This window comes from Opisthocomus hoazin, chromosome 6 (assembly GCF_030867145.1).
Source record: "Opisthocomus hoazin isolate bOpiHoa1 chromosome 6, bOpiHoa1.hap1, whole genome shotgun sequence".
NCBI lineage: Eukaryota > Metazoa > Chordata > Aves > Opisthocomiformes > Opisthocomidae > Opisthocomus > Opisthocomus hoazin.
In genome coordinates, this window is record NC_134419.1 from 79678261 (window position 1) to 79692750 (window position 14490).

A 14490-nucleotide genomic window follows, 5' to 3' on the forward strand; every position below is an offset into this window, starting at 1 on the left:
AGCTGATTTCCATAGCCATGATATCCTACCTTCATAGTCAGAGCGACTACTTTGCTCTCAACATGCTCAGAACTCCAGTTGACACGAGTGGAATCTGCGTACAAACCATGAGCGGTGGGAGCTCTCTCTGGTTTTCTACCTCTCAAGTAAAAACCGTGAGACCTGCATTATTTTACCCAATATTCCAAAAAGTTTAGACACTTAAAACCCCCTGAAAATTGGCTTAAAATATTTATTAATTAAAAAAAGATAAATATTTATTTATACAAATATGATGAGAAAAATCTCATGCAGACTTCTCACATACAGTAACATAACTGAAATCGTACGGTGATGGTTTTACAAAATAACTTCTTTCCAGGACCAGTGACGGGGAAGTGTTGCTATCGCCTGTGTGCCCGAAAGCACCCTTCACAGTAATTAGAAAGCCATTTTCGAAACTGAAGAGTTTTCCTATGGAATATGTGCCAAGATTTTCACAGTCTTCACTAAGATCAACAATATCTCATTACTACTACTCAGAGTACTGGACAGAGACGTATGAACACCGGGTAATGAACTCCTGCGACCACCGCACCTCTGAACACTTTATGTTAACGCATAAAGTTGCCAAAAGATTGCTCTAGATAATTCCTTTAAATGATGAGAATATCTTGAGATTGTTATGGATGGCATCTGCTTTTGCTTAATTACAAATCTGCACTGGATTCATAATTTGTGTATATTACAAGTAATTTGCATAATTAAAACAATTACGGGATTGACATATCATGGCAATTAGAAATGCATCAAACTCTGGATGTTGTACAAAAGAGAGCTTCAATATGAAACATTAATTCTTTGAGAACAAAATATCCTTCAGACTCCTGCAGAACAGCCTTCGCAAGTTCAACGCACGCTCAACAGACTCCGTCCAGAGCAAGTTCTTCTCTGGGACGTCTGCTTCCTCGCCGAGCTGCCGCAAGTTCAACCCCGGACGCTTCAGCCTTCGTTCGCATTTCTTACTGCAGTCACAGCAGTGGACTTGTGTCTTTATTGCCAGTTTCAGGAGTTTTTATCTCATTTTCCGTAGCCTTAGCCTGTTTTCTTTGTCCCTCTTTTTAAGAATAAGTATGAACTGGTTGAAGAAATGCTCTTGGTCCTTCTTCTTCTGAACAAGGCGAAAGCGCTGGTCTCTTCCGTACTTCTCTGCGAATTCCTTAAAGGTTGTTCTGCAGAAGAGAGACATTTTAAAGCTGTGACTCTGTCCCTCCACACTCAGACTCTTGGACCTGGATCTCGCGTAACTTTTCAGACGGACACTAAAAACGAGGGGTGTTCTGGGGAGTATCGGACAGGACCATGATGGTAAAGGCGGGACGAGGGAGGCGAGACCATGCCCGGACTGCCCAGGCTCTGGACTCACGGGGCAGCCTGCAAGAGCTAACCTCTGCTTTTCGATTCAAACCTGGGTGACAGCTGACGCGACAATTCTGAATCCTTAACACAGTGTTGGTTGCAGCCCAGTTACCGCGGCTTTAACCTACGCCTGCCGGTACTTACGGACAGTATCTCAGTACTTAGCCTACAGTAGGGCAACCCCACACCCGTGTCTAATTGCTAACACATCCCCTGGCCTGGCAGCAGTACCGGACACCTGGGGAAATACCACACCGATTTCATCTTCTCTGAAAATGGCAAAACATTGCTTGTAACCAAGTGATGGGCACAATGCAGCTGAAACCCAGGGGCAGCTCTGCCTGAGGACTTAACCAGCAGGTCCAGCATTTGCCAGTGCAAACGTGGCCTCTTATTGCCTGTCGAAAGCCGGCCAGAGACTGCTGCTGGTGAATGAGTTTCTTTGATGCTGTGGTCTCACAGTCAGCTCAACAAAAATATTAATCGGTAAAATGTGCTCTGTCCTGCAGGCCAGCACGATTTTGCTCTTGCAGACTGAAAAAATCACTGCTGGAACCAGCATTTAGCTGCTGCATTAGCCCAGAATATTCTGAGCTTTGTTGTAAAAAAACCCTTCTAATTATTACTTCCAAAGAGCCTGATGCGTTGTTCTATCCGTGTGTCCAGGCGGGCAGTGCTGTACAATTACCTGCATAGTTTAGCAGAGAAAACCATGATTTCTTAGTTCCAACAGTTTAACCACACTTAAAACACATACACCTCTTTATTTTCATATCATATACAAACGAGCAAGTGCTATCCTAAGAACTGCATTTGCCATTGTGCAGTTTTGGATCCGTTACTTCAAAATCAATGCAGAAAAATAAATCCTTGCACTGCATGGTTTATTTTAATTTAGCGATGTGGTATTGACACTAACTTTGTTAAATTATGTTGCTCTTCTATCAAAAAAAAACCCTAACCGCAGTTTTTCACTAGTTACAGCTGTATGCCTAATATAAATGAGATTTAATATTCGGGTGGGGTTTTACATAGCAAATACATACGTGCGTGTGTTCTATAATTATACCATACATAGGCATATAAAAGAAATGTTTTATGCAAACTATTACATGTTTTTAATGACAGAGCGAGAGAGAAAGGAACAGAGAGAGAAACGGCACATTCCCTTTCCCAGGAATATAACAAAATATTGTAAAAATAGGGACGAAATGTCAGCACTGCGCAGTAACAACGGATGCACACGCTGGCTATGGGGAGTAGCTTCAGCGCTCTGGCGTTCCAGGGCTGATCAGCAGAGGCTAAACGAGAAAGCTGATCAGCAGAGGCTAAACAAGAAAGCTTATCTCAAAAAATCTTCAGCAGGCATTGCCATACCTTGGCGATAACTTGGATTCTTCAAGGAGCTTTTTAAATTCTTCTTTGGCTAACAGCAACTTATTTTTCTTTTCTTTGTACTCTTCTCTGATCCTGGTCTTGACAAACTGTTCAAATATCTTTCCAAGACAGGGAAACAAGATACAGCATTTATTAACAAAGCCTTTACGGTATTTATGCTTCATCAAAGGGCTGTCAATCTCGGGACCTGCAGTTCTTATCTGCCCTCAGTACACGCTGACTCGCAGTACAGGACCTGCTTCATGAAGCACTGATCACGTTCTCACAAAATAAGTAGCTGGACAAAGGTATAATCTGGACAGATAACATCTTCATTCAAACATCATGTGCAACATAAATGAAAATCTCCTGACTCTTGCTCACATTTTCATGCCTACAGCTCTATTTTTGTACGTCTGTACAACTGACTGCACTTCTTTCGTTTGGACCTCGCATCTTTCCCAACTTGCTGGAATTCCTGAAAATGTCTATAATGCTAAACGTCAATATTTTGTAGGTTACCCCCCAAAAAGCCTGAAGACCTTTCAAATCAGTTGTCAAAAAACACGAGCTTACACATCATCCTCTGTACACATAGACCCCAAAGCTTTAATCTGTTTGGAATGGTCGCCAACTTTCCTCTAATGGTATTTGGCAGCTAAATATGCAGCATGGTGCTCAGCATGAGGACTTTTGGAAAAGGAGTTAAGAGTTCACTATGTCACAAATTTCTGCCAGCTGCTTTAATCACATTTATAATACCAAAAACCTGGCTCTGCTGGTTTCACGCTCTAAAAAGTGTGGCACACCAAGTTGTTGAACAAAAGGAGCTGCTCCTCAAAATGCTATTAGCTTTCATATTCACCATCCGTTTCACCACAAATTACATACATTAAATATGATTACTACAGTTACTACAACAGTTGCTTTCTCATCAGCCAGGAGAATGTACAGGTGCAAATCTACATTTCATTAAAGCTAAAGTAACCAAATTACAACTGGTGTTTAGTATGATATGTGGAAAAGGGAAGAAACAGCACTGGAAAAGTAAACATCAAAAAGTGGCCATGAAAAAGGTACTACGAAAAAGCCAGGAAATCTAAAGATATTACACTGTATGCTGTGGCGTAAGTTGAGTATAAGAGGAGATGGAAAAAATGGAGCAAATAAAGTAGATTACACTGTTCTTGCTTGCCTTTCTGGTGTCAGTGAAGGTATTATGAAGGCAATAAATCAAAATTAACAGATAGCTCATTATTTCAACACAGTTGCTCCTTTACCCTTCAGGGTTCCTTGCTTAAATATAGTAGCATCTTTCAACTGTTAATAACCCCTTGGCAAATATTGGGAAGCAAGCAGAGCACACCGCAGATGTTCAATAACAGATCGTTACGTTCCTCGGGCTGTGTAAGGACACCCACTGACAGCAGAGCTTGCACTCCTGGAAGTCAAACCCGCCCCAACACAAGTCCAAGTCAAGAGGAGGTTCCCTCAGATGCATGGAGATCATGGTCAGAATGCTTTCCCTGCCCTTTCCAATCTACCTGCCCAACCGTGGAGAGAAGAAAACGGCAGCAGAGCCAGCGATGCTCCGGCACTCCTTCATCCATCCTTCGCGCCTTCATTCATTCCTTCACTCCTTCATTCACTCATTCCTCACTTTCATTGTGAGCTGCTTATCCCCTCTAATTCCCTCCAATACAAATTCATGTGCATAATTTAAAAGTACTCAGACGCTCGCTATTCAGGCCACGCAGTCAGCATCTGTGAAAGGCAGAAGTTTCCATAAACCTAAATAATGTCTTCTACTGATTTGAGTTGCACTTTGGGAAGAACTCAGGCATCTACTCTTGTCCAAGTCTAACTTTCTTCTTAAAATTACTTCTTGGAGAAGAATGGGGTCTAATTAAATGGAACTACTCATAAAGAACATCTGAAAATCTTAACTTCAAGCTTAGTAGCTAAAACATCTTCCGCAGGTGGCGTGTGCTCCCAAGCTCAGTGTGTTTTCACCCGTTTGGTAGCAGAGCAGCCGACCATCACCCTCGTCCCCCTTAGCTCTGAGCCTGAACCACGTCACTCGCAGACCCAGCCTCAGCCTGGCCACGGGCTTCTACCTACAGGAGTGCCTACTTGCTTTTCATAACCCTTTCCTTGAGTATTAAATACACCCCACAGACGAGGTCTCCCTTAGCAGCGCTTCAAGCACATCATATTATGTGTATTCATGACGTATTTTTATTATATCACCTCCAAGGCTGACAAAATGAAAGTAGTAATAGAACTTGATTGACTCATCTAGGTCTAGGTTTTGCCCTTGCTGATTCCCTGAAATAAATATGAAGCTCCCTGCCTAGTTTCTTGTCTAGCAGTATTTTCTGTTCCAGCAGTTTCTCTTACATTTTCGTTCCCATATTTCATTATTATTTTATTTCACTTTTTTTTCTTAGGAAAGAAAATATTGGAAAGGGAGTAAATGAAGATTTATGTGCCCAGTCCCTCCGTAAATGCCTACAGGAAGCTCTCTGGAGAATCACCAGACAATATGGGCCCCAGCGCAACGGAATAGGAATTAGTACATTTTTCATCGTGTTTATTTATAAAATGGACAATTCCATATTCAAAACGGTTCCTTCTCCAGGATGACAAAAGATTGGTACGGAAGAGAAATAACTACAGAATAGAAGCGTTCACCTTCCCTGCAACATCCTTGCATCTCTCCTTAAATTTTTTAGACTAATCTGCAACCCTCAGGTTCCTTTAGATCCCTAGTGATAATTAACAGCTCAATAAACGAGGCAGCAGAAAGTCCACTTCCCTTTGCAGCTCGCCAGAAGAACTAAAGCCTTTCAAACAGATACCAGCACAGCCACAGTGCTCTATCCATTTATGTCTAGCAAGTTTAGTTATTGCAAAATATAGCAGTAAATACTGTCAAACTCCCAGAAAATATTCTAAGTAATAAAAATGAAGTAGTCTCTCTACCATATTTAAATAATTCAGAGTGGAAACATTACGTTACGGCCACTTCCCTTCCTACAGCCCAGTCTCCCAGACTCAGCAGGGTTTGTTCCTACAACCCAAGAGACCGTAGCCCGTCTCCATGCACACCCTCACTTGCTGCCACTTGCTCTTCCAAGGAGACGGCACCTTCTCATGAGCAGAGCCTACACCACGAGTCTCACCGAAAAACTCAACAAAGAAATTCTAATTTTATGCAATTCTTTTTATCCTACCAAGATAATTACTCTGTTATTACCATTAATTTGGGAGACGTCTGCTGCCCGTCAGAAGCTACACTGGCGGTAATGCTCACCTGTTTACGCTCTTCTGAATTGAGCAGAAGGTAACGTGGATCAAAGACTATTTTGTGTAACTCTTTTTCCCATGTAGAAAATGCTGAAACCTGTGAAGTACACAAACACAGTTGCATTAAGGAATTTTAATAAGGATGTGAAAGAAGGAAATGTTCCAAGCTGAAGCAAAAGAGTAGTTCAGAAAGCTAATGAACCCTCTAAAGGCTGCCTCGGAGCGGTTGGAAGTTGAATTTTAATCTGTTTCTGGCAATGCTATGGTCGCCCCCACACCATTAGTATTGATTTGCTCTAGGACACCTCAGTGCGTATCTGGGAGACGCTCCTTCCACGTTTTTCTGATGGAAAGAATCTGCAGCAGAAAGGGAAATATCCATTTCATTATCCCCTTTGTACAACAGAAGCATCAATTTCCATTCAAGCAATTATCTCATCTTTAACTCCCCTTCTCTCCAAAACTTAAATTATAACCCAAAGCAGGCTGTCAATGCGTGCACACACTGGAAATCTTCAAAGCACCACGTTTTTGCAGCAAACGTGCCGCTTCCCTCCAACAGCACGGCTGCCTCCTCCATCTCGAGGCCTCCCCCCACATCACGTATGTGAAGTATAACAAAAACAGAGTGGCATGCTCAAACAGGAAACCTCTGACAAAGAAAAGTGGGTTTGAACGGACTGGTTTTCCTCTTAAGAGTGGTTAGAAACTGGACAATTCGAAGGTCAGGCTGATCCATGGCCGCCTCCTCCAGACGCCATCGTCTCGCAGCATGCGGCTCGCCCTCCGTGCCCACGCGGGTGGCGAAGTCCTGAGAGTTGGGGTCTTCCCCCTCCAGAAGCTCAGCAGCAGGAATCCTTTTTTTCAGGATGTCTCATATACTCTCCTTTGGACATCGGCTTTGTTTCCAGTAGGCAGCCAGTCTGAACTCAAAGCTAGTTAAGCTCGGGCTCATTTGTCATCTCATCATTCCTGTTTATGATTTTTTGTTTGGCAATGATTTAATTTGACATACTGCAGACACACACCTAAAATAAGTGTGGCTACTGATATTTATGATTTAATTCTAGCTACAGGTCATATGCTGTTCAGGATACTCACTTTGGAGCTCTGCAAACGCATATAAAATCTCCACATTCTGACTCAACTCCCAGTGTGTGTTGCGTCGCGGTCGTCTTCCCGACCATGGGCCATTCAGCCAGGGACCACGAGCACTGGGGAAGGGGAACGGCATCTCCTCCCAGGATAAACGGTGACTTCTGTGGCCCAGGACCACCACGGATGACAAGCAAGAGAGACCCGAGCATGTCATGGGCTTCCAGTTCTCAACTCCTGCTCCTAACCCCAGTGCAAAGCACAGGGGAAAAACTGAGCTGGAAGGTGGAGGTCAGGACACCCCAGGCCCCCCTTTTTTCTCCCCAATATTAAGAAGTAAAATCTTGAGGGAAAAATATCATTTTGAATCCTTAAAATAACCTTGTTTCACTGACACCATCCTAGCAAAGAGCAGAATTTCCTGGAAATCCAGGCTGGAGAACGTGGCTATTTTGATGCCACGGCTGCGAGGGAGCCAGCACGAGGCTTAGATTTTCTCAAGCTTTTGTGAAAATGTTTAAAATTCCAGAAGGACATCAGAGATTACAGTTTCACATTGGAAAACTCGCCACAGACTTCAAAACAGTGCTATTGTCTTGGAGCTACACCAAAATCACATTTTATTTTTACAGCGTTACAATGAACATCCTTTCATTGATATAATTCACGTAGAAAGATTCAGAACTACGCTGAAGAACTCCATCTAGTTCATGCTCTCCCTAATGCCACCAAGTACCTTCTTGAGAAATAACAGCATTCCAAGGAAACGGCAGGAGATGTTTGCTTAAATAACCAGTTTGAAAATAACACTAATGGCCTCACTGCCTTCCAAGAAATGCCAACCAGCACGCGCTAACCAGCAGCTTCTCTGGATATTTAAAAAACACTTAGGGAAAAAACAAAGTACCCTATTATTTATACATTTTAAAATAAAAGCAAAAACAGACAGTAAATTCCCTGAATTTCTTCTTTTTATGAGCATGTCTGACTCTTGCACTGGAAACACCTGAGGAATTCTATCACAGAACATCCCCAGTAATTTCAAATTTTGACTTATTGCCCCCTGACTTAAAATATGCCAGCAGAAATCTTCAACCAGTATTCCTTTATGGCACTTCTGCATTTTTTAAGCATAAATAAAAAAATGTATTAATGAAGTCAGCCTGGAGTGGAGATAATTTACCGTTGAGCTTCTGAAGCTCTAATTACCTACCTTTAAAGTCTGCTGATTACTAGTGATAAATTTTATAGGCTTTACTGCCTAACAACAGACACCTTGGATTTTTTTCTTTACAGAAATTACACGAGCTTCTACAGAACACGTATTTGCAGAGTGCTGGAGGTAGAAGATCTGCACACACTGCTCCATTATACACCCATTTACATTTGCAGGATTAGGACCTAAACCTGGTATGCTTATTAATTCCATTCATGCTCAAAAACATCACTTCTCGGGAAGAGGGGACACTGTGAGATGAACCTTAGTGAAGGTGATTTTACGTATATAAATAACGGTATCCAAAACTCCTCATATTGTTGGTAGTCCTTACGTGGTCTGTTCAGCACAGGTTTGTACATGCTACCACAGAAAACAAAAACCAGGCTGAAGGTCTTTACAAACTCCATTACCAGGTGCTATCAGGTGACCTGTAATTCACACTTCACCATCGGTCATGAGGCTCACAGCACTGGCAGAGAGAAAAAAAACCCCTCTCGATAATTCTTCCTCTGCCTGCTAACTCCTAGTTACGAAACGATTCCTGCAGGGATCCTAGATGATGCCCTGTTTTCATAAATGAGGCACGTCAACGAACGCCAGCGCGCGCCTTACCCCTCGCTCCAGAAGCATGTCTCGGAAATGCGTGATGCGCTCCTCCAGGGAAGGCGTGATCTGAGGTGCCGAGGTTCCCTCGCTCTTGTTCTCCACGTCAGCCTTCCCCTGGTCAGCAGCTTGGCAATCTTCTGTTCTTTAACAAGGTAAGATAGAAAGTAGTTCAGTAACTGCCAGCTCGGAAGGAGGTTCTTTACCCTCTCCAGAAAATCCTCCAGGACGGCAGGACTCCTCGGTGTACGTGGAGCAGAGCCGGGGAGCGGAGGCTGACAGCCGAGGAGGGACCCAAACCCATGGTTCGTTCTCAAACCGCAGGCTGGCAGGCCCTGAAGGGACCTCCAGCAGCTCGTTACGTGGAAGGATGCTCTACCGGGGTGACCACAGAGGAACTCGGCAGCGAAACACTACGCTGTATTTCAGGCTACAGAGAAGTGACAGCTTTATATAAAACTGGTCAAGGAGTGGAGACTTCAAAGGAGTGACTGAAGACACTCATCTTGGCTTATTTTTCTTCCCTCTGTCTTTGTGCCTCCAAACTTCAATGTCAACATTAATCTTTATTTTACATTCCCACGCACTCCACCACCTCACTCCTAAGAGAAGTACTCTGGTGATGCCTCGCACGCACACGCCTGCAATAAAGCATCAGCGAAGAACCTGCCCTTTGTCGGTGCCAGAAGGTCTGTGTATATCCTGACAGCCTTCTGCCAAGACTGCACCTGATTAGAATAAATAGGTGTTTCTGAGAAAACACCTACTACTTACCGCCCGAGCCCCTTTGCTTACAAGACCCCCTGGATAAACGCCGGTGCGTAGCACCGCGGTGCTCATTTCGGGGAGGAAGGGCAGTTTACTGCAGGTTGCAACCACAAAGCTGCGGCAGCACGAGAGGGATGCTCTCCTCAGGTGCAATCCTGCACAATCCGTGTCACCACCGTTTCAAACCAGATAAAAATCTACACAATTTTATCAGAGACCATTAACGGCGCGCTCTGTCAGCGCTGGAAGCGAACGCCTGTTTCCCCACTGTTTCAAGGGCTGAAGATTTGCCCCCGTGTGCCCTCAGCATCTGCAGCGAGAGGTCGATTAGATGGGAACCTTGACGGGAGGAAGGGTTCTGCTCCAGGAGGAGACGGGGCTTGAGCTGAGGACACGAAAGCCCTGACTTCAGCTGGCCAGCTCAGACCTCAGAACCGGACCTCTGCTCTGGGTCCACCCCGCTGCTCCGTAACGCTTCGAGCAATGAACGGCTTCAGCACAAATTCAGGCTCTTTCTGAAGAGATCAGGTGCCTTCAGATGATCACCAGGTTCAAGCGAGGATAATGAAAGTCAGGCGATTTGATTTTTAGCCTCCTACAAAGCACAACTGCATTTTCTACTGATGCAATCTTCACCACTACGAACAATACTTAGTTTGACATTTCAACAGGAGAAGGCTTTTTTATTTCCAAGCAAATGAATTAGATCAGTATGTAATGTGAGCCCCAGCGTATTATCTTCCTTCCACAAATAATTACATTACACTTGCATTTATCTTCAAATGATGCTGCATTACTAGTGATTTCAGAGATATCAAACTGGTGTTCTTCACAGAATGACAGCGTTTTTTAGATCGAATAGCAAATTTTCTTCTGTGACATGATCCATGAAAGGCCCAATCCAATTTCTAGCACAGACAAAGAACTGTTTCAGGCCAAAACGGAGAGAAACGCAGCGCACTGCTCCCCTGGCCAAGCACCAGCAGAGCCCCTCTTGCCTTCAGTCCTTCCCACGCGATTGAAAATGATGCTGCAAATCACACGGACTTTTCTCCCTCACACCAAAAATGACACTAAAGAATGCAATTTTCTTTGGCAAATAATACAGTAATCTGCCCAACAAACTGTGTGACTTCCTGCCCCGAAAGACACACGCGGGCAGCCTCTCAGCACGGGCGTGGAAGCCTGCAAGTCTCAGAATGGACAGGGCAGGGAGGCGTTCCTGCGTGAATCGGGCACCCACTGCAAGGAGAAGAGGCAATGGGCGCGAACTGCAACACAGCAAACCCACGTAAGCACAGGGAAATGGTGTTTTACTGGGAGGACGGGGGGGATGCTGGGGCAGGCTGCCCAGGGAGGCTGTGGGGCTCCAGCCCTGGGGATGCTCAGCCCCCCGGACAGGTCCCTGGATGACCCGCGGGGAGCAGGGTGGGACAGAGACCCCCGAGATCGTCTGTCATTCTGAGAAGAAAACCCAACTTTATCTGAAAATTGTTTTTCTTTTGTAGAGATACAATCAGAGCATTGCCTGAGTAAGAATTTCTCTTCAGTATTGTTAAGCAATTTCATTACACCTCAATAAAACATAAATAAAAGCGCAACAGCAGCTTGTGGAGCCCAGGTTCTGGCTGGAAGCACCGGGCAGAGGTGGTGCAAACGTCCCCGAGAGCAAGGACGGAGCCCTGCTTTCTTCTGCAGCCAGCCCGCGCCCAGCCCCGCTGCCAGCTCTGCCACCAGCCAAGCCAAGAGCAGGAGAAGCGAAACAGCAGCTCTGCTCTTCCCAGTGTAAATTCAACACATAAATGTGAATATAGACATAAACATGAACACTGGAAGGAACAACTGATGCAAAAATACTGGAATTGGAGACCTCTCCCAGACATCTGTGTGCTGACCCTCTAGTTGAATTATGAAGAATTGTGATGGAACTTTGATGGGATCCCTTCTTCAGCACAGCGCTTTCTGTCGAGCCGGTGATTTACTGCGCAGCAAAGGAACAACCTGATTCACTAAGTAACTTTACTTAGATAAAACAGAATAGGGAATACAGCATCGTTCAAAACAAACCCTGAAAGTACATAACACCTCCTTTTTTAGTTATACTTAAACAAGAAAAGATGTCGATATTGCAAAAATTAGTGGGTATTGCAAAAATAAGTGGGTACTGCAAAAATAAGTGGGTATTGCAAAAATAAGTGGGTAACGGTTGTGCAGGGGTAAAGATGGGGTTCAATTTCCCGTTCTGCTGCAGACGGCAGCTGCAGGGCTGTGAGCATCCAGCCACAACCTGCCTTGCACTTGCAGCGATGCCGGGTTCTCCTGTCCCGGTGGGACCGGCCAGCCCCGCAGCGTGGGTGCCGGTGGGGGACAGGCACACAGAGCATCACAGGACAGCGGGAGGAGGGGGCTCCCACCCCCAACAGCGTTCGCAGGACAACACTCACTGCCTCACTGCCTTCACACAGAGGAAAGCACTTGGTACAGAAGGCAATTCCACCCCTCTGCCCCGCTCTGCTGAGACTCCCGGGAGTCCTGCGTCCAGCTCTGGAGCCCTCAGCACAGGGCAGAGCTGGAGCTGTGGGAGCGGGGTCAGAGGAGGTCCCAGCCATGATGCGAGGGCTGGAACCCCTCTGCTGGGAGGAGAGGCTGGGAGAGCTGGGGCTGCTCAGCCTGGGGAGGAAAAGGCACCAGGGAGACCTTAGAGCAGCTGCCAGTGCCTGGAGGGATTGTGAGAGAGCTGGAGAGGGGCTGAGACAAGGGCAGGGGGTGATGGGACAAGGGGTAACAGCTTCACACTGAAAGAGGGTAGGTTTAGATTAGACAGAAGGAAGAAATTCTTCACTCTGAGGGTGGAGAGGCCCTGGCCCAGGCTGCCCAGAGAAGCTGTGGCTGCCCGCTCCCTGGCAGGGTTCAAGGCCAGGTTGGACGGGGCTCTGAGCAACCTGGGCTGGTGGAAGGGGTCCCTGCCCATGGCAGGGGGTTGGAATGAGATGATCTATAAGGTCCCTCTCAACTCAAACCATTCTATGAGTCTATATGGAATTATTAATTAATATATAATTACTATTTCCCAAGGAAAACAAAGCACAGGGAGAGAAAGTCAGATCCGGACTGTGGACGTGTAGCTTGGAACATGAGAAGCTGGTGATGCACAGCCTGTTATCCAAAACTCAGAGCTCTACCAGCGCTTTAGTAGACTCTGCTTCAGAATTCCCCTTTTGCTGTTTATGCCATGGAGTAACTTGGCGGCTTTTCTTACAAGCAATTACAAGCCACAGTTTTTAAATCAGTTCTGCTTTTGGCTGACTCATTCAGACACACAGATGTAGGCAACCGAGACCCACGGCACTCCGAAACAATAATTTCAGTGATGGCAGCAGTGGTTGGAACTGCTGGGCAAACCACTGCTCCCAGGTCTCAGCTGTGGAGATGGGAGGTTGCTCGATGAGGTGGACACCCGTGGGACAGGACCATGCAATCTCCAGTTGGATGTCTCACCCAGATCATTAACAAAAACAATCTTAGCATAGCAAAATAGGTCATACACGATTTTCATCCCAAGGACAACTAAATTCTAGTTTGAAATGAAAAAAAGTCAAATATTGTAGGATTTATGTCATGAATTGTTAGCTATAGTCTAAAATTCATAGATTTAAACAAGCATTTGGACTGCTTTTCTTTAGTAAAAGGTCAGTATTTTAAAGGTCCATCCATAAACCTCTCTATTCTGCCATTGTTTCAGAATACAAAGCCAAACATCAGGAAATCTTCACGTTATAAAAGAGAATTTAAAATTCAAATGGCTGCAGAAGTCATGTAGTAGTTTGGGATGTATGTTCTGCTGACAGAAAAATAAACACTTTACAGCTTTTTAGTGGCAGGTCAAACTTCTGGGGAATTGGGATCGTCACAACAGAGTCTCAGAAAACGCTGCGTTGTCAAGCCACATCTCACTTGTTTATTATGTGAATGCTGCCCTTGACTTTCATTGGACTAATTGTCCAAATACAGCAAGTAAGAATTGGTACCTACTAATCTCAAGATTTATCTAAAAAGTTCAAGATAGAACTTACAGTAGGGTTCTCAGAGCTTTAAATCTCCCCTCAATGAAAATCTTGCTACAAATTTCAAGTATGATAAAAGTGATATTATTTGTTACACCATAAATATAGCACAGTGTAAGACACATGATGACACAGACGGCAGGTGCTACTCATTCGTTATCACGAGTTATTTCACTTCTGTGGCATCAAGTCACCACTGAGAGTGGTTTGTGCTGCCTGCCACTCGGATGAGCTTTTCAAGACCCAGGGGATGCCTCCCCATCCCGCGAACGCCCTCTTCCCTGCTCGGCTGCCCGTGCCGCAGCGGGCATCGCTGGCAATCCGAGCTGCTCACCGCCACGCTGCCGTACTGCTGGCATGACTGCACGTTCAGCTGGATGGCTGCGTGATTTATGCTTGTACATGTATATAAGTATCTATATAGGTATAAATATATACCACAAGAAAAATGCTACAATGCATTCAGGCAGGAGAGCCATGTAGCAACTCTGCAATGGGCTGAGATTGCCCAGCTTGAACCATATTTACCTGTTTGCTTTGGGGAAAAATAACATTATATCCAAATGTATTTCTGCAAGGAAATCAAAATAATAAAAGATAAATTCTGCAAATATAAAAAGATGGTCCATATTTGGGTCTTAACAATTTTGACAATGT

At 44.9% G+C, this 14490-nt stretch overlaps 1 protein-coding gene across 1 annotated transcript in view; it reads right to left on the minus strand.

Moving 5' to 3' along the window:
- Positions 1 to 224: 224 nt before the first annotated feature.
- Positions 225 to 14490, minus strand: part of TCERG1L (transcription elongation regulator 1 like) — an 87427-nt gene continuing 73161 nt past the window's right edge. The window contains 4 exon segments of the mRNA XM_075423942.1: positions 225 to 1211; positions 2776 to 2894; positions 6092 to 6181; positions 9011 to 9146. Of these exon segments, the coding sequence (XP_075280057.1) occupies positions 1055 to 1211; positions 2776 to 2894; positions 6092 to 6181; positions 9011 to 9146 (502 nt within the window). The 3' untranslated portion in view covers positions 225 to 1054.